General features: G+C 38.8%; 1 protein-coding gene across 1 annotated transcript in view; it reads right to left on the bottom strand.

The window, feature by feature from the left end:
- COG3 (component of oligomeric golgi complex 3) overlaps positions 1–21,467 on the bottom strand; it is a 63,522-nt gene that overhangs the window by 25,144 nt on the left and 16,911 nt on the right. The window contains exons 6-16 of the mRNA XM_082365392.1: positions 20,845–20,919; positions 19,628–19,720; positions 18,841–18,966; positions 17,488–17,568; positions 13,566–13,609; positions 12,973–13,099; positions 12,283–12,374; positions 11,058–11,197; positions 9,462–9,622; positions 6,446–6,557; positions 1,593–1,717 (exon numbers count right to left, since the gene is read on the bottom strand). Coding sequence (XP_082221518.1) covers positions 1,593–1,717; positions 6,446–6,557; positions 9,462–9,622; positions 11,058–11,197; positions 12,283–12,374; positions 12,973–13,099; positions 13,566–13,609; positions 17,488–17,568; positions 18,841–18,966; positions 19,628–19,720; positions 20,845–20,919 — 1,176 coding nt within the window. The remainder of the gene's footprint in view (positions 1–1,592; positions 1,718–6,445; positions 6,558–9,461; positions 9,623–11,057; positions 11,198–12,282; positions 12,375–12,972; positions 13,100–13,565; positions 13,610–17,487; positions 17,569–18,840; positions 18,967–19,627; positions 19,721–20,844; positions 20,920–21,467) is intronic.

Below are 21,467 nucleotides of genomic sequence, written 5' to 3' on the forward strand. Positions count from 1 at the left end.
TCCCAATCTAACACCATCATTCAATACACCTCCTGGGGGGACCTGGGGAAGAGAAACTGCCAATGTCCAAACCCCCCTCTGGAAGAGATCTCGGCAGCTGGGCAGAAGGCTGAGACATCTAACTCTGCAGAGGTGATCTGGCCTCACCCCTAAAAGTCCCAGAACTGAGCAAAAGGCACTTTCTGGTTGAATTTCAAAATCTCCAAGCACAAACTCCAGTAACGATGCAGTTTAAAATAGACACCAAGTTGTGAGCACTCTAATGAACCAATGAGTCAACTGTGCAACTTTGCTCGGGCCTGAGGACTCTGAGGTACAGGGCATCTCAGAGTGGGAGGAGATACACATGTACCCTTCTGAACCATATTCTTAAGAAACAGTGGCATCTGGACAATTAATTACATGACCATTATATTTAACCACTTCTCTCTTTATATGCTGTTTCAGTTGTAACAAACAAATTAATTTTTAAAAAGTGAATTAGGGAATTTCCTGGCAGTCCAGTGGTTAGGACTCCACCCTCTCACTGCTGTGGCCCGGGTTCTATCCCCGGTCGGGGAACTAGGATCCCACAAGCCGTGCGGCATGGCCAAAACAAACAAACAAACAAAGTGAATTAAAATCACTGATTTTTATAAACTATTTTGGTTTTAACACTGACAATAAATAAATGTAGACAAATCTGATCATTCAGGGATTGATACTCATATCATTAAACTGGAATGCTTAAAATAAATGTTACCTAAAATAAATGCACAGTATAAGTTGGGGCTAAAAAAACTAAAAGGGTACTGCTAATTTCAGCAAATAATTAAAATTAGTCCATGGTTAGAAACATGTAATCCGACAACTACTTGTTAAGGAAGCTGATTTAAATTGAGTGCAAAACTAAATTAAAGTAGTTGCATTTAGTACTAAATGTGTATTATACCTATGTGACATTGGACATAACCTTTCTGCATCTCTTTTTCTTCATCTATAAACTAAGACAGATGAATTAATCAGTAGTTTTAAATGTATTTGTAGCCATAGACGCCTATAAGAAACAATAAAAGCTACAGGTCTTTTCCTCAGAAAGACACAAATACAAACATACAAACAAAATTTTACACACAACTTCAAGGTGTTCACAGACTACCCAAAGCCCATTAGAGCGGCGGTCCCCAACCTTTTTGGCACCAGGGACCGGTTTCGTGGAAGACGATTTTTCCACGGACGGGATGGGGGGGTTGGTGGCTCAGGCGGTAACGTGAGCGGTGGGGAGCGGCAGGTGAAGCCTCACTCGCTGGCCCGCTCACCTCCTGCTGTGCGGCCCGGCTTCGAACAGGCCACGGACCGGAACCAGTCCCGCTCCATGGCCCGGGGGTTGGGGACCCCTGCATCAGAGGATTCCGAGGGTCTACGGAATGCTCGGGTTAAGAATCTCTAAATTAGATTGATCTTAAAGTTATCTCTGTATCTAAAAATCTTATTATTCTCATCTAATACCAAACAAAATATATTATATCAAGATCTTAAAATTTAAATTAAAAAAAATTTGAAGTGAAAGAGCAAGCAATTTACAGTAAAGATACAAGAATTTACACACGTACATCTATACATCTGTACAATTTGGAGAGACAGACGAGAGTTCGTCGAACTGTAGGATACCACATTCCATGAAGATCTGCTGGAGAAATTGTGGTCTGTGCTCTAGGACTGAGAGATTCGACTGAACCTAAAATCCCAAATGGAGAAGAAGACATTTCACACACGGAGGTCTGTCTTATTTGCATAGCAATTATAAACTGTTAGTTCTCACTAGCTATCAATGGCTGGAGGTATCCACTTTCTCTAGCCTCGCCTTTAATCGAGAATGCCAAAGGAAACCTAAATCAGTGACAGGTGAGATTTAACACACTGAGAACACACGTGACTACACACATATGTACACTCCAGCCTCACACACTCAGCCCAAGTTGCTTTCTCCAAACTGTGATCAATAATCTTTACGGACTACACGAGCAGTATACTCATACTGCAGGATACTATGCAGCCGATAAAAAGGAGACAGATCTAGAGGTAGTCACGTGGAAACAAGCGGGAGGTGGGGGAGTGACAAGAAAACAAAGCATGTTAAGCAGGAAGATTCATCAAAGCTGGTTTGCCTGACAGCCTGCCTTCCATGTGCTGAACTCCATCACTTATAGGCCTACTTAGTATATCTAATTCCCAAGTGACCAGAGCTGAGTGTCCATCCCCCAGCCCACCCCACCCCACCCGAAAGGCAGCCCCAGAAAGTGTGAGGAGCAGCACGTGGGGAATGTGCCTGAGCAGAGACACCTCTGTAACGGACGCACCATCACTCTGGTGGAGGGACCAGAGTTCACATGAGCCATGAAAGTGCAGCTGGGACCATACTTTGGGACAAGAGGGGATACTGAAATATGGACTGGGTATTACAGCACATCAGGAAACATTACTAAATTTTTAGTGCAATAATGGTTTATGGTTATGTGAAAGATGCCCTTTTTTTTCTTTGGAGAGGTGCTGAAATACTCAAAGGTAAAGTGGCAATGATGTCAATAACTTACTTTAAAATGATTTGCAAAAATATATACATAATACGATAAAATGTTAAGTATTGAATCAGGTGGTGGGCACAGGTGTTCACTGCATCATTCTGTTTATTTGAAGTTTTTTTAATAATAAAAAAAGAAAAGTAAAGCCAAGCAAAACAGAATTGCTTTTTAAAAAAAGAGCTAGAGGGAATTCCCCTGGCAGTCCGGTGGTTAGGACTCCGTGCTTCCACTGCAGGAAGCCCAGGTTTGATCCCTGGTGGGGGGAACCAAGACCCCACAAGCCATGCGGCGTGGCCAAAAATTTTAAAAATTGGGCTTCCCTGGTGGCGTAGTGGTTAGGAATCTGCCTGCCAATGCAGGGGACACGGGTTCAAGCCCTGGTCTGGGAAGATCCCACATGCCGCGGAGCGACTAAGCCCGTGAGCCACAACCACTGAGCCTGCGCGTCTGGAGCCTGTGCTCCGCAACAAGAGAGGCCGCGACAGTGAGAGGCCCGCGCACCGCGATGAAGAGTGGCCTCTGCTCGCCGCAACTAGAGAAAGCCCTCGCACAGAAACGAAGACCCAACACAGCCAAAAAATAAATACAAATAAATAAATAAATTTATATTAAAAAAAAATGTATAAAGCAAAAAAGGTGGACAATAAAAAGAGTAATTAACACAAACAACATCATAATGGATGACTTCAACATACCTCTCTTAGATCAAGTAGAGAAAAAAAGATATAGAATATATTTATAAAAATTTTAAAAATTTAAAAAGAGCTAGATCTGCATATGCTCAGAAGGAGAACTGGGGCTTGCAGAGTGGATTTATGCAGGAAAAGGCAGAGGGCAATGTTGAGGGCTGGTGCTTTCACTTCACAGTTCTGTAAGCGTAGTTGTTTTTCAAAAGCATGTAATACTTGTGGAATTTTAAAAAGCTCTTCCATAAGGCCTTACTTTAAACTAAGATACCTACGTTATAAAAAATTTCTTAAGGAAAAAGAATAAACTGGACAAATTATATCAGAGAATACTCAGGAGGTTAAGTATCCTTCGTTTTGCTAAGAATTAGGATATCTGCGGGATTCCTCCTTCAAAAGAAAGAGCCAAAAAGGTACTCCCAAATTAAAGTTCAGTGAAATAAATGTATTTATGTAGTTCAAAGCCAGAAGTCAACTTATTTGTTCATTTTTTCACTTTCCTGAGAAGAAGAGTTATGGTTAAAATAGCTGACTGGGGAGAGTTTACTTACACAGCAAGTCGCCAAGTAAGGTGCCTACTGGCTGCCTCTTCTGAAGAGCCGAGCAAACCCGGTGGCAGGGCTTCTGCATCGGCTCCCACCGTGGGCCCCCGCCACCCTCCCTCCGTGAGCCTGCCGCTGCCCTCGCTTCTCCACGCCCTGGGCCCCCGCCACCCTCCCTCCGTGGGCCTGCCACCGCCCTCACTTCTCCACGCAGAGAACAAGGCCCATGCGTTCTGAAGACACTCACCCTCAGCCTCCTCACGCAGTGGGCCCTCCAGCAACTTGCCCTGACACCACTCCCACATGAACATCACCACTTAAAGGCCTCACTCCAGAGCAGTCTCATTTTCTCACTTCCGACACACCCTGGGACCAGGACAAGTGATGACGCTCTTTCTTTTCTTTTTTGCTCCCCTTGCCACCAGACTCAAAGCCTTGCTTCCCATCCCAAGTTCCATCTCGATTCTGAACAGCGTCGATAACCACAGGGATGACCCATAGGTTATCCTTGCCCTTCTCAGCTCCAAAGACCTTCACTTCCATCCCTGCACCCCTACTCCAGACACAGTTTCTTATGACTTTCTTTCAGAATTACTTTCTTATTACTTTCTACAGACCTTCTTATGACTCCAGGCTATTCCACCTCTTAATCATGAAAACTCGGCATCCCACCCTCTAACCACGATATCCTCACATTTCCCATTTCTCACCTCTTTACTCAAATTACTCTGCCAACCCCTCCTCCTTTGGCTTAGTCACACCCTCTCCTCTGGCGTGCTTCTGACCCCTCTGGCTGTTCTTTCCCTGTCGGCCCAGTACACCCCTCTCCCTCCAGCTGCTCCTTAATGTCAGGACCTGCTAAGATTCTCTCCCCAGACTTCTGTTACTGGCACTCTACTTCTACTCTCTGTCCTGGGTGATCTCATACAAGCCCGAAGCATCAACGACTCAATCTCTACCTCTGAATCAGCTGCCTCTTTATAGCTCTAGAGCAGTGCTGTCCAAGAGGACTCTTATGTGAATCACAAATGTGACACATTAAAACGCCACATTAAAAAAGGTAAAACTAGTGGGACTACTTTGAATATATTTTATTTAATCTAATAGATCAAAAATCTCATTATTTTAACATATAATCCATATAAAAATTACTAATAAGATACTTTTTATTCTTTATTTCATACTAAGTCTTTGAAATTTATTGCGTATCTACACACAGCACATTCGGACTAGCCACATTGCACATGCTCTATGGCTACCATATTGGACAGCATAACTCTAGATCCATTTAATACAGATCTCTCAGTTGTTCCACATGGACCTTACTCAATCTTCCTTAGCCCCCATATCTAGTGTGTCACCAAATTCTATTGATTCAAACTTCTAACTATATCCCTCATCTATACACTTCTCTCCATCCCCCCCACCCCATCAACGCCCTGGTTCAAACCACCTTTACCTTTCAGATGGAAAAACACAACAACATCTTAACCAGTCTCCACAGTTCTAACAACAACACCTTAATGTAATGCCAGGTATGAGTTAAAGAATAAGCTTTACTGGGGAAAGGTACAAGGCCAGGGTTGGTAAGACAGATTTGTACTCTAGTCTCTCCAGTAACTCTTCAAGAGGCTTACTAGGACCAAGATGTATATTAGGACATGGCATGGGTTCTATTTCAGAGGAGGAAATTTCAGCTCCCTATGGGTCTCTCTTCCTATAGAGCAGGCATGATAAAACGGCTTTGTCAGATGGGGAATACTGAGGCTGTTTGGCAGCCTGGATTTGGGGTGTCAACTGTTACAGAGCTGACTCAGAATAAACTGATGATGCACTAAGCTTGGGGATTTGGGGGCAGCTGGGGCTGTTTAAAGTCCATGGAGTTTCAGTACCCCCGACTCCCAGTCAGTCCCACATGGAGCTGAGTTTGAGTGTCACTCTTACAGCTGAGGGGTGAGGAGAAGGGGTGCCCTACTTCTCATCTAGCCTGTTGTCTAGATAACTCATCAGTTATCCAGGGTGACTCTTGGATAATTTTGTTCCTTGCATAACAGGTACCCTAGTCCAAGCTATCCCATACGTTTCTATCAATTTTTTACCTGAGTCCTAGGCACTCAATCAATACATTTTAAAAAATGCAAATCTAATGGTAAAATTAGGTAGAATTTCAAAGTCCATGAGATTATCACCTGACACCTATCACAATCTGGCCTGTTTTGCCTGCTCCTTCCTACAGGAACCTGTACCCAAACACAGCAAACCACCTGACATCCCCAAAGCAACTATGGTCTTCCATTCCTGTATGCCGTCCTCCATGCGATTCTATCTTAAAACAATCTTATTTCACCTGGCTCTCTCATACTCATCAACACTACAGCTTTCAGATTCCACACCTCTCACTGAATCAGCCTTCCTGCACTCAAAGTTCATCCCCCTTCACAATTCTGATGCCCTTTTCCCATGGTCCAAGAGTGCCCTGTGCCTACCTTTATCCTGTCACCCCTGAATTACGCCCGTGGCTTGCCAATCTCCCCCTGCTAAAGTGTGGGCTCCTCAAAGGCACAAGATGTTTTTCTTGCCTGAGACATGACAAGTCCTCAATAAAAGTTTATTAAATGAATGAATAAAAGCTGGAAGTTAAAACATCATAACATACCAGATTTTGTTAGATTATTAGGAGGCTCTGCTTCTTCTAACTGAACATCTGAAAACAAAGCTTCTGAAGGTGGTACCTTCTTCTGCTCATCTTTTAAACTCTGTGCAATTTGCTGTATAAAGAAATCAGAAGGAACATTAAAGTGTAGTTTTCAGCTGTGTTTAGCAATATGAACACATTCTTTCTATAAGGTAAAAAAATATATACTAATTAATGGATAAACGAACTAATTAAGAGAACTATGCCAAAACAACACATGGAGATGAAAAAGTTAAATTGGTATAGAGTGTCTCTATTCTCATAAAGGCATACATAGCCTTCTCTGAACCACTAATTTCAGAACCATTACAAGGTATCTGCTGAAGAGAGTCAAATATACAAGGCTCAGATTAGAAGCTTAATTTTCAATTTTACATTTAGAAACAAAGTATTCATATTTAAGATTGGGTACATTCTAGATGTCAGAAATGCTTTTACCAAGGAGTTGGCAAACTCAAACTACAGGTTTTCTCTTTATGTGAGAACAGCTACAGTTTGTTATTTTTTAAGCAGATTTTTAAAAATTATCTTATGGACTGAGACTATTTAACTCTTTTTCACTACCTAAAGAATACCATCAAATACACACAGGTCACTAACTACTAAGTTGGCAATGAAAGTCCTACTAATTTACATTGGTTTTAAAGGTGGAAATATATAGAAATGAAGGCCTAACACAGCGGTCCCCAACCTTTTGGCACCAGGGACGAGTTTCGTGGAAGACAGTTTTTCCACAGATGCGGGGGAGGGTGGCTCAGGCGGTAACGCGAGCGATGGGGAGTGGCAGATGAGGCTTCGCTCGCTCACCCGCCGCTCACCTCCTGCTGTGCGGCCTGGCTTCTAACAGGCCATGGATGGGTTGGGGACCCCTGGCCTAACAGACACCCACCGACTGCCAAAAAGAATAGCCAGAGAACTGTTTAGGAGACAGGCTCTGTATCAGTCAGGCCCGTCATTTCATTCTGCAAACAGAAACCAGCAAGTATAGCTAATGCCTAAATGGCACACAGACGTCACAGATAGATCACCTTAAATCCCTGACCTTCACCAAAAGAAAAACAAAGCAAATAGATTTACTGGAAGCAGTACACTTAAAACAAGAGGTCTACACAAGAAAACACTCAGGGGATTTCCCTCGTGGCACAGCAGTTAAGAATCCGCCTGCCAATGCAGGGGACACGGGTTCGAGCCCTGGTCCGGGAAGATCCCACATGCCACGGAGCTACTAAGCCCGTGCGCCACAACTACTGAGCCTGCGTGCCGCAACTACTGAAGCACGCGTACCTAGAGCCCACGCTCTGCAACAAGAGAAGCCACCGCAATGAGAAGCCTGCACAGAGCAACGAAGAGTAGCCCCTGCTCACCTCAACTAGAGAAAGCCTGCATGCAGCAACGAAGACCCAAGGCAGCCAATAAATAAATAAATAAACAAATTTTTAAAAATAATAAAAAGAAAACACTCAGGATACTGGCCATGTGTTGACTAAATAAACATACCAAATGTATCACTAAATTAAACTGGGAGGGGGTATATAGCAAACTCAATCACCTAACATCCTATCAGACAGCACTATTAAAACAGGTATTCTGGGGCTTCCCTGGTGGCGCAGTGGTTGAGAATCTGCCTGCCAATGCAGGGCACACGGGTTCGAGCCCTGGTCTGGGAAGATCCCACATGCCGTGGAGCAACTAGGCCCGTGAGCCACAATTACTGAGCCTGCGCGTCTGGAGCCTGTGCTCCGCAACGGGAGAGGCCGCGACAGTGAGAGGCCCGCTCGCCGCAACTGGAGGGAGCCCTCGCACAGAAACGAAGACCCAACACAGCCATAAATAAATAAATTAATTAATTAATTAATTAAAAAAAAAAAAAAACAGGTATTCTGTCTAGAACGTAAAAACTGATACTCACAAAGGAGACAAGGAGAGGAGGGGAGGAAGGGGAGAGAGCACAACTCCCTAGATCGGGCTGAGAAACAGACCTGTTTATACCAGCCTCCCAAGAAGCTGGAGCTGCTGAAGCCCCCACCAAGAAGAAGGGGGCAGCCTCCTCCTCCACCAAGATACCTTCCTAGGGATGCAGCCCCAGCAGAGGCCATCTCCGCAGACCCCTCCTCGGTGCTCAGACCTGTGCAGGTGACCCCACAGGGAGGAGGGACATGCTCCCCAGAGCCTTGGCTTGTGCCTCAAACTTTACTGTGGGCCTGGCCCACGAGCAGGTGATCAGCAGGTCTGAAATGCACTGACTGGCTGGCTTCCCAGGGTGCCGAGAACTCAGCACAGGCCAAGGCCGGGGGGATGCCTTCACCAAGTTCCTGCGTTCCCCCCTCACCCTTCCCATATCCAGTCTCCACTGGTTTAACCTGGAGCAATAAACCTGATTTTGTCATTCAAAAAAATTAATAAACAAATAAAAAGAATTTCCAGGTTCTAATTCTGTTTAAGCACTAATACCCTACGCATTATTTTAACTCTGTATGGCACTCAAAGAACATGAAGATACATATGTAACTGAAAGATGAGTGAGATATACCTAAGTCTTCAAACCATACATTGGACACCAGCACTGTGTAATTCTGAGGAGACAACCACCAGCGTTTTTAATGGGAGAAGATGACACATGGTTATGTGACCATCAACTCTGGTGGCTTATATGTTATTAATCCTCTTCTATGCCACTTACCAAAAAAAAGAGAAATCATAGAAAGCACTAATTCTATTTAAAAATTGAGAAGACACACTTCCTGGAAAAGGACAGAAAACCGAATAGAATGTTTATAAGATACAACTTGAAGGAAGGACAATCTAACAAATTATTTCTGTTCAGTTTTTTAAAATTTTTATTTCCTACGATTTCATGGCAAGTTTATCTTGATTTTTGCATCTTGAATGAGAATTAAAAAGAAAAATCCTATTTTCACCAGTATAAAATATCCAAAAGTTGTGTGGGGTGGGGGAAGATCAAATAAGAAGACCCTACCTCCATCATTACTAACTTATCGGGATACGCTAGATCTCCAGGAGCTGGTTTATAGCCCGCGATGTCTGTCTGAATGTAGATGTGGGTTCGGTAGACAAGTCGCTCTTGTACATCTTCCAACATCTGCTTTACTCCAGCTGCAAATGCCCCCAACTGTTCAGCTGATAAAAAAAAAAAAAAGGTCAATCACCCATTCCTACAGATTTAAAAAATACTTTCTTTAAACAAGCAAAAATATTACAAAATTGTCTAATAATAGTATAAACCACTCTTGCTTCAGGGACTGGTTGTATTCTATTTTGGTATGACTTGATGATCTTAGAAAAATTTAATAAATGTCTTCCAATTTCCTCAAATTTAAAATTGGAAAATAAATTTGCCCTTACATCTTCTTCCTGGGACTCTGTGAAATAATTTCCATTATTAATATGAATAATAATCTTAGTTTTAAAGTGCTTTGTGTTTTTTAAAAGGTATCTCACATAGCTTCATACCAATCCTGAGAGATAGCTAAAGCAGCTTATTAATTAGGTTATCACCCCCATTTTACATATAGAGTCCCACAGATATTAAATGACTTGTTAACGTTCTCACAAAGAAAAATGAATAAAAAAATAAAATGAGGGAATTCCTCAGCGGTCCAGTGGTTAGGACTCTGCGCTTTCACTGCCGAGGGCCCGAGTTCAATCCCTGGTCGGGGAACTAAGATCCCACAAGCTGCACAGTGCGGCCAAATAAATAAATAAATAAAATGAGATATGAGTTTGTATAGAATTTCTTCATTTCTAAGATGCCATCAATGTTAAGACACACCAGTGATTCAGTATCAGCTTTCCAAGGGCTGGGGAGTTGGAGGCATTACACACTCATATAAATATTTACATTAATTTTAAAAATCATCTTTAATTCACAAGCATTAAAATGGGAGAAATGTACACCTTAGAATGAACTAAATGCAATAGAATAAGAAGCTCCGGAAGAGTAACAAACCTACAGGGTCTCTTAAGGAAAGTCAAAGTAAGGACAATAATTTCTGCAAGTAAAATGATTACCTGAAGGGTATTTTTTAAAGGTATCTAAGTTATCACTAGGAATATCATGTTTTTTATGACAATCAAACCAATTGTTAAAGCATGTATTAGATGAATAAAGTAGAGCTACTCCAGAGAATTGCTTTTCTTTATTTGTAATTTCAAAAAAGATGAATTATTACTACGTATGTATGCTAAAACAATTTCTGTTTTTTAAATTAAGACTATGCAATGCAGTCAATTACTTTATGTACTCTGGTAACAGTGTACTAGAAATACCCAACCCAAAACTGATGGACAGTTCTCTATGGATTTCAGATGCCAGAAAGAATAATAACTATAATTATTTTATTAATAATTTTGCCCAGATTTAAAAATTCTTTCCCCATTATTATTTAGTCACAGAATAAGGTGCATCTTGATTCAAAAAGAGACAAGGCATCAACCCAAGTTTTAAAACTATTGTTTATATAGGGATGGGGGGGAGGCACTAATCTTTTTCAAATTCATTGAGCCACAGGTATAATTAAAAAGACCTTTGAAATGATCATTTCTACTTATTTACCATTATTCTGTACATGATCTTCAAGCACCTCATTTTTAAGAATCCCACAAAGTTCCGATAAAGTCTCTAAGTGAATAACATGAATGATCAATGGCCTGAAGACATCATACAATGACACACACAGTTTCTCCAAAAGTTCACTAAAATGAAAGAATAAAACATGGTTATCAGTAGTAATCCTTTCAGTATTTCCTAATAGTTTAAAAGTCACCCTTGATTACTTCCAGCCAAAAAAAATAATAAAAATCTACTGGAAAATAGTATGTGGGAACATTATATAATGAGAAGTGAAAGGCTGAAAGTAATTCTGTGAACTGTTTTTGCTAGAATCAATAATCAAGCTCAGAATTAATAAGCAATCCTCAACAATTAGCTGGCCCCAGCCGAATGTCAATTTATTACAACTTCTACTTATGTTGGCAATAATTTTGTATATGTCCTTTCAAAAACAATAAAAAATATTTCAGTAGACTTAATTTTCCTTTTATAACCTACACCACTATGAATCAAATGGTGACATTTTCCCCAGGAAAGATAGGTTCAAAATTCTTAAATACTTACAGACTTAGTTAAACAAAACTCAAAATATTCTGGAATATACCAAGTATTTTGACAATTTTAAACATTTGAAAAGAAAAACATTAGGTTGTCTATACTCTTTATATTGTCAACAGTACTCTTCTATATATACAGTATTTCATCAAAACTGTAAGATACATTTGTCTCTTCCCCTTTACAAGAGTCATAATCTTGGAATTTTTTAACAGTCAAAATCACCAATATGAAGAACCCAAAAGTGACCGACAGTGGGTTTGAAAGACACTTTGAGAAAAATAAGGAAAAGGATTTTAAACAGTACCTACGTTTTTAAGTGTCCCTCATTAGTTAGAATCATAGAATTTTTTAAATAGAAGGAATTATTATCCTTAGTGTAGATAAAGGGATCTAGATACCAAGAGAGTTCCCTATACAGAATTCTTACTATCATAACTTATTGTCTCCATAATTATATTATAAACAATATGAAAGCATGTTGGCCTTTAAGCTGCACATTTATTTCAAAATAAATAACCACTGTCCCATGCAACAATATTCTGTTCACATACCCACAAAAGTTAAAACACTCCATAGTTAATTTTAGAATACTCCTATAATATAATAAACCATTACAGCCATTAGCGAATTAAATCTTAAAAACAAGAGTTAGATTCCATCTACCACTTACTCTAATTTTGATGTTGGTTTTGTAAAAAATTCGTTATAAAGTTGGTGCTCATCCTGGCATACATGAACCATAAAGGCACAGCCACTGCGAATCTGCGGGAGACAAACACACACCATCTACAGTTAGAGACACACAACAACTCCAGCGTTTATGAAATAAAGTCAACATTTTATTGACAAAGAGACTATGCATACATAATTCATAAAACAACTCCCTGAAGAAAAGAAAATGGTTTTCTGCACAATGGAACTATCGATGATTTTTATTTTCTTCTTTATGCTTTCTAAGCTTTTGACAATGAAAATTACTCTTCTAGTTGAAAAGCATTTAAAAAAAGAATCTTTATGTATTTTTCTATAATCTGAATTAAAATCACACTAAACCAAAAAGCACTTCTGCAGCAAAAGCTAAGATTAATTTGTCTACATAAATCCAGAAACTTTGAAACTTCATCTTTCAAAAAACAATACTGATTTGTGAATCTTCATACCTCAAAAAATCAATCAAAATGAGAATATTTTGCCAAATTGAATGCTAATTACTAAACTAGATTTGTCATAACAGAAAGAAACATTCTGTAAGTCTGTTGATATGGGGACCAAAACTTATTTTTACCCAAGTATAGTTTCTAGGGTATCGTAACAGCTCAAAAGAAGGCTTAACATTAAACCACGACACGCAGAAACTCACCAAGGCACAGTGGTCTCTGTTGTTCTGGCTGGTTAACTCTGTTACAGTACAAGTAATACTAGGGCCCAAAAGGAGTTCCCGCTGATCAAGGTAACACTGGTGGATGTCATTTAGCAGTTGTTGGTATCTGACGAAAAGCAAATGAGATTGGAGTACTGTATAAACTTCTGATTTCAGATATGTAAATTAAATCCGATCTTAAATCCCAAAATAGGTTGCCAACCTCCAAAGCTATATGGTTACTGCTCATTTGCCCACATTAAATACTAGAAATATTTATGTATATAAAGAAAAAACAAACCATCATGAACTACCATAACCTTTATCTTTTAAAGACAGATTTATCTTCCACGAGCAGTGATGTTGCATCTACCTAAATGAGAAGGAAATCCTGCTATATGGGAAAAAGATGCCTTACAAACTCACCAAGTCAGGTCTGTGACCTTGCTCCCCAAACTGAGCTGTGTGCTACAAGAAAAAGCTTGTATAGCATGCAAGGTAATTGCTCAGAAAATATCAGGGACATAACAGACTTCGCAAAATAGCACTTCAAGGAAGGTAATTTGGAAACTGAAGAACCGGTGGGTACTCACTCAGGTATTTTTTCAGATCGTTGTTCTATTTGTTCAATGAGAGTCTGTGGAATAAAGAAAAGTCCATTAACTCCATCTGTTTTAGTTGTATTTTCAATTGCTTTCTGATTATAATAGTAACACAAGCTCATGTTAGAAAATCTGTGAATACAAAAAAGTTGAAACATGAAAATCACCCAAAACACAAAAAAATTAATCACAGCATTTCAGAATATTTTCTTTCAGTTTTTGTATGCACACAGTTACATTTTTCTTTTTAAACAAAACTAGAATTATACTACATATTCAGCTTTGCGATCTGCTTTTTTTTTAAGATTTTTTTTTAAATTTATTTATTTAATTTCTTTTTGGCTGAGCTGGGTCTCGTTGCTGCGCGTGGGCTTTCTTCTAGCTGCGGCATGCGGGGGCTACTCTTCGTTGCGGTCCACGAGCTTCTCACTGCGGTGGCTTCTCTTGTTGCGGAGCATGGGCTCTAGGGGCACAGGCTTCAGTAGTTGTGGCACACGGGCTCTAGAGCACAGGCTCAGTAGTTGTGGCACATGGGCTTAGCTGCTCCGCGGCATGTGGGATCTTCCCAGGCCAGGGATCGAACCTGTGTCCCCTGCATTGGCAGGCGGATTCTTAACCACTGCGCCACCATGGAAGCCCTAGATGTACTCTTAAGTCGACCATTCTTCTACTGTTAGACATCTAGGTTGTTTCCTAAGAATATCAGTCCAGTGGTTAAGAGCCCTGAGCCTGGAGTGAAACTAGAGTGCATGCCAACCCCCAGTAGTTGTTTGCGCCCAGGAGAGCTGGTTCACATCACTGAGATTCCACTTCTTACCTCGTAAAGCTGGTATAATAATAATACCTACTTCCCAGCCAGGGGCCCCCAACACTGGGTCAGAAAAGATAAATATTTTTCGAGACTTTTGTTCCATTCTGCTAAAATGTCTTTGAGAAAGAAATTAATTACATTCCTATCAGCACTATCACCTGTCTCACCAAATCCTCAAAACCACTGACATTACACCTTAATTTGCCAATTTCTAACTGATGAAAAAATGCCACCTAACCTTAAATTGAATGTATTCTCCACTAGAGGCTGAACATGCACTCATATTTATTAACCGTTCGTATTTTCTGAGCAATCTGGTCATTTTTATATGAGATATTCATCTTTCTGACTTATAAGCTCTCTTAATATATTAAAAATATTGGGACTTCCCTGGGGGCACAGTGGTTAAGAATCCGCCTGCCAATGCAGGGAACATGGGTTCGAGCCCTGGTCCGGGAAGATCCCACATGCCGCGGAGCAACTAAGCCCATGCGCCACAACTACTGAGCCTGTGCTCTAGAAGCCCGAGCCACAACTACTGAGCCTGCGTGCTGCAACTACTGAAGCCCATGCGCCTAGAGCCCGTGCTCCACAACAAGAGAAGCCACCACAATGAGAAGCCCATGCACCGCAACGAAAAGTAGCCCTAGCTCACCGCAACTAGAGAAAGCCCGTGCGCAGCAACGAAGACCCAACGCAGCTAAAAAAAAAAAAAAAAAATTAACCTTCTTACTTATCTGCTGCAAACATTCTCTCCAATTTCTGCCTTTTTTTTTGCTGTTTAAAATTCAGAAATTTTAATTTTTATATTCTTAATCTTTTATGCTGTAATTTTTTTCCAAGAGATTTTTTGTTTTTTTGGGTCTGCTTATCATTTTTGCATTTAACTCTTTAGCTCCTTAAAATGTATTCTGGTAGGGAATTCCCTGGTGGTCCAGTTAGGACTCCGCACTTTCACTGCCCAGGGCCCAGCTTCAATTCCTGGTCGGGGAACTAAGATCCTGCAAGCCGCACAGCGCAGCCAAAAAAAAAAAAAAAAGTATTCTGATAATGTTACAAAGTGAAGAGCTTACCTTTTTCCCTCTCAAATACTTAGCAAATCTTCCCAAACAATGCAGAAAACTCCAGCCCTTCCTCTAAGATTTGAGAACTTTCTTTACATACAAATTATAGAATTTTCCATTCCAATGATCCACCAGTAAATTCTTGAATCAGTATCACTGTATTTTTCAAATTCTTCTTGCTTAGTCTTGCTTATCTACTATACCAGATGAATTTTAAGATTATCCAAAAAGAAATTCCATTGGAATTTTTCCTAAAATTACACTTAACCAATAAATTACACTAGGAGGAATTGACTTTTTTTTTTAAATAAATTTATTTATTTTATTTTTATTTATTTTATTTTTGGCTGCGTTGGGTCTTCGTTGCTGCACGCAGGCTTTTTCTGGATGCGGCGAGCGGGGGCTACTCTTCGTTGCAGTGCGCGGGCTTCTCATTGTGGTGGCTTCTTTTCTTGGGAGCACGGGCTCTAGACGCACAGGCTTCAGTACTTGTGGCACATGGGCTCAGTAGTTGTGGCTTGCGGGCTCTAGAGCACAGGCTCAGTAGTTGTGGTGCATGGGCTTAGTTGCTCCGCGGCACGTGGGATCTTCCTGGACCAGGGCTCGAACCCGTGTCTCCTGCATTGGCAGGCGGATTCTTAACCATTGCGCCACCAGGGAAGCCGACGAACTGACATTTTAAAAATTAAGTCTCCCCAGCCAGGAACCTATTGTGATAGGTTTACCATTTATTCAAACTTTTATGATTTTCTTTCTAGTTTTGTTATTTCCTTCATCCTTATATTTCCATTAAGTTTATTTCTAGGTAAATATTTTATGCTTTCTGTCTCTAATATAAATGAAACCCCATCATATATACTAATTGGTTACTAATGATATGTAGGAAAGCCACTGATAATTATATAATCATTTTATGTTCACCCACCACTGAGCCCTCTTATCTACACCATTTCTTTTCTAATCAAAATTTTATCATTGGGCTTCCCTGGTGGCACAGTGGTTGAGAGTCTGCCTGCCGATGCAGGGGACACGGGTTCGAGCCCTGGTCCGGGAAGATTCCACATGCCGCGGAGCAACCAGGCCCGTGTGCCACAACTGCTGAGCCTGCGCGTCCGGAGCCGTGCTCCGCAATGAGAGGCCGCGACAGTGAGAGGCCCGCGCACCGCGATGGAGAGTGGCCCCCGCTTGCCACAACTGGAGAAAGCCCTCGCACAGAAACAAAGACCCAACACAGCCAAAAATAAATAAATAAATTTAAAAAAAAAATTTTTATCATTGCTAATTTGACTAACAAGCAAAAGCAACCAATCAGGCACAATCTAAACCTCAAACCATCAACTAACCACTGTATCTTCTCTAAACAAGACCAAGTTCCTACTTCAAAAAACAAAAACTCCTTTCCACTGACTTTCAAGAGGGAAACAAGGAAGAGAGTGAGGTCAGAGTCAGCAAAAGCAGACTACTCTTTCTAGTAGCTTCACAATAATAAAAAAAAGATACATGTACCAGCTCCAGTCAGCTGTATCTGGGATTACACTGATTTAAAATATTGCACTGGCTCTCTACTTTTCCTGAATTAGCATGACATGCAACATCCTCTGTGAGATGGTCTTTGCCATCTTTCCTTTCTTCTTTCCTATCACACCCTACTGAAAGTCTTGTGTTCCAGTCTTAAATGAGGTCCTCCCAAAATACAAGTCTTTTATGTCTCTACAACTTTCCCTATACATGCTGCTCTCTCTGTATAAAATATCCTTATCAATCCCCTCAAGTCTGCTATAAATCTACGTTTTTTTAAGCTCAAATATCACCTTCAACTGGAAACCTTCCCTGAGCATCACAGGAAGAGCTAGGTGTTTCCTGCTCTGTGGGCTTAAAGCACCTCAACATACACTGCTATAATGTGGAAGGACAAAGCCTACCTTTCATTCAGGTTCATTTTCCTGGTATAAACAAAGGATCTAACATATATTAGCATTTCAAAAGGGCTGGCTAAATAAATTTCATAGCATTATCTTATTTATGTCAACAGACTTACTCTGACTTTGGGGGCAGCAGCTCGAAATTTCACATAAAATAATGTGAAGGCATTGTCTGCATTAGGTACAGATGAAGGATCCTAAAGAAACATGGGGGAGGATAGGGAAGGAAGATAATTAGCGAATAAATAATTATTCAGAAAATATAACACAAACCATTTCATATGGCTACTGCTTGGCCTATATACCAACCAAAAGCTTACAGAGAGAAAGATTAAATACTGTTATTGCTACAAATGAGAAATAATTATGTGGAGCTGTCATCTCTCTCTACTTTATAATTAAAATTTATGCTATGTTACATGAATTTTGGTGGTAAAAAGACTGAACTCAGATTCATATTCAGCCACTTTCTGAGTGTAGGACTTTGGTCAAATTACTTAACCTCTCGAGATTCAGTGCAACCATTAAATGGTGATAACACATACGCACAAAGGTTTTACACTGCTCAATTATAAAGCACTAACACACAGTAGGTACTAGTACTTATTACGTATTAGTTTCCTAAAATAAAATTTTGCAAAATAGAAAAATTATATAGTCTGTTATGTCAGCTAAGAGCAATGTGAATGGTAAAATGCAATACAAAAATCAGTAGTTTTGAACTAAAAGCTCAAGATATTCCATATTCTTTAGAAAGTAAGCTGAAAAAATAAATTATCTTTAAGGTTTTATTTTCTTAGGAAAGAAATGTGATCAATGACAATCTGATCTAGCTCCACTCTTATTTTCTAACCTAACACGCTGCTAATTTTCTACCTAGCATCTACTAAAATCTGTAACTGATTAATTTGTCTTTTTCCTTCTTTACTGATTATTTCTCCCGAACATAAGCTCCATGAGGGCAGGGACCTTGTTAGCTCCTTTCACTATTGTACAGTTCTTAGTACAATGCCAAGCATTTAGAAGGCATTCAATAAAAATACATTTGCTAAATACAGAAAATTAAATTATCCATCATTTGTAAAGAAAGAAATTCAAATTATCTATCATATGTAATTCTACCACTCAGACAGAACCACTTTTATTATTTTGGTGTATTTCCTCCTAATATTTTCTTTAAAAAGATAGGAAAAGAAAAAGTTTAAGTGAGAAATAGTTTGAATCTTATTTTATTATTTATCATATAGTACTGAATATTTTTCACACTGTTATATATTCTTTGAAAATAAGACTGTGACAGACATATTTAATATGTCCTATTATCAATAAAATTGCAACGCATATTTATTTAACAAAAGGTAAAAAAAAAAAAAAATTGGAGTTACTAGGTACTAATCTCAGACTAACATTATGGAAAATAAATGAATTAAAAAAACAAAAACAAAAAAACACCTCACCAGTTAGCTTACCCTTTTTAATAATTGACTTGTGAGGTTCTGTAGTGTGTTCACAGTATATGTCTTCATGAGGTGCAAAGCTTTAGAAAGACACTGCTTAAACTTCAGTAAATATACAGGATAATCTTTAAAACTTGGCTGTAAAGGAAAGGGAAAGATTTACAAAGATGAAGCAAACTTTTAATGAAAACCAACCGGTCCTTTATGTAAAGCTATACAGAAAGTTCAAAAGAAGATCTTATGTAGATTGTAAGCTCCTTGAAGACAAATACTATGACTGTCTTGGTCATAGCCAAATTCCCTGTGCCTGGCACGAAGCAAGGGCTCAATAAATATTTGCAGTTTTTAGCAAAATATATTTTCAGTACCCCACAGACTTCAAGGCTAATATGTGAGGCCCAACTAAGAAAAGACTAGGAGTTGGGTGAAATAAATACAGCTATAAATCCTTGGAGGGCAGAAAGAGATGGTGATTAAACCAAAGGACTTGTCCTTTTATTTCCCCCCCTAAGTAATACTTTTTGTTTCCAAGGAAGTATCTAGCAAAACAGTAAGTCAACAGTCTAAAACTCACCAGTCCTTTCAGATGGGATAAAACTGTCAGCCAGCCCCTCTTTCTATTCCAGGGTTGCTGCAGCAGCTGAAAGCTCTTTTTACATCACTACTGACAATGACTAAGAATTTACTATAGTTTTTCTTCAAGTATATTACAGAAAGAAATAATTCGTTTACTGCATAAGAAGTGTTATAATAGGGATGTTAAGATTTCTTTAAAACATACAGAAATACCATGACTTACATGAGATGATATGTATGTAATACAATCATCTAACTTGGCCAGCATTGGTATAAATCCTTCACTATTCACAGACAGCGTGGGAGAATTCAATTTCTTTAAAGGAAAAAAAAATGTTTACATTTTAAGGGTCACCAAATATACTCAAATGCAGCCCATGTGTAACAATACAATCAAGAAAGGACAAATTAAAAAGAATATGGATTGAATTCAGTTTACTCCTAATGACCTTTAATGCGGCTCTTCATGAATTAGCAAACACTTTATACTCCATTGCACAATGTTATATTAAAATAATACATCATGTACCTAGATTTCCCACTTTCTAGTACTTTACAACATAAATTTTCCACTTTCAAACACTGGCGATCTTCTCAAGGTTAAAAGATTAACTAGCAATTATCATGTTCAACAGTCATACTGAAAGTAAAATATAAGTAAACATACACAAGTAGTACTAATATAAGGTAATATATAATATAAACATGATATTTAATATTTAATATAATAGATAAAATGATAAATATTAAAATATATAAAACTATATAATATATATAAAATATAAGTAAAATGACCCAATTATTTCTTATCTTGATATACAAGTAGTTAGGCAATGATTTATATTTCCCATTGCATTCCACTGTTAACTGGCTACTGGTTTTATTTCTAACTCTTTAGTAAACTATAATAATTTAGATTAATTTAATAATTTTAATAACATGATTTATATGCAGTTATTATGATTAATTTATGAGCCAGAACACAGAGAAATATAATTTACACAGAAGTCTTTATTGTGACTACCTCTTTGGGATCCAAGAATCCGTTTTGAGGACTATACTTTTCCTCAAACTAAACATGAGATTAGTTTAAGAAATATTTTTTTTACTATTATAGAAGCACAACCACAGCAAGATTTAAAATGGAATATTTCTTCTTATAACCTTCACAGCTTACAAATATGATACTATAAGAGTTAACCAACAAAGAGATTTTAATAGCAAAAATACAATTTAAGAAGAACTATTATTTAAATCATATTTGGAAATCTGAACTGGTAATGGTATGTCCATCACTCACAAATAGGAATATCTTAACAACAAGCAAACTATTAAGCTAAAATATCAGTCAAGCCAATTTATAAGGTTAAAGATTATACTCAGAATGGGAAATATAAAATAAAGCCACTAATTCTAGAAAAAATAAAAAACAATGCTTACTGTGTTAATAGTTTCCAATTCATTAAAATAGGAAAGCTTTTGTTGAATGTTTTCAGCCAGATCAACAAGCTCCGACTTGAATTTTTTAAAAGAGAAAAATCAATTATTATGAGAACATAAGAATCAACACTCCAGTCTCAAAATTACATCAAAGAGATTTATACTAGACATACAGGTTTATATTAGATATATGATTTCAGAATAATGCCCAAAGATTTCTGCAATCATGGGCTAAAATAAGCAATGATTATTACAGTAAATTACATATGATCTTTTTATAAAATATCAAATGATTACCTTTTTAAAAACATACAAAATATACATAGATAAAATTCTGAGATAAGTATAGTAACTCAAATATTCTATCTTTAAATCACAAGTTTAAGTGCAACCTAGATCTGTTCATCTTTTCATAAACCCCACCATTAGTATAATCACTATGCCTTGTTTGAAAAGTGTCAATAGGGAATTCCCTAATGGTCCAGTGGTTAGGGCTCGGCGCTTTCAGTGCCAGGGACTGGCTTCAATCCCTGGTCGGGAGCTAAGATCCCGCAAGCCGCGCAGCGCAGCCAAAAAAAGAAAGAAAAGTGTCGCAAATGTGAATATACACTCTTCACTCTGAA

This window comes from Balaenoptera borealis (assembly GCF_965194805.1).
Source record: "Balaenoptera borealis genome assembly, chromosome: 18".
Classification (NCBI taxonomy): Eukaryota; Metazoa; Chordata; class Mammalia; order Artiodactyla; family Balaenopteridae; genus Balaenoptera; species Balaenoptera borealis.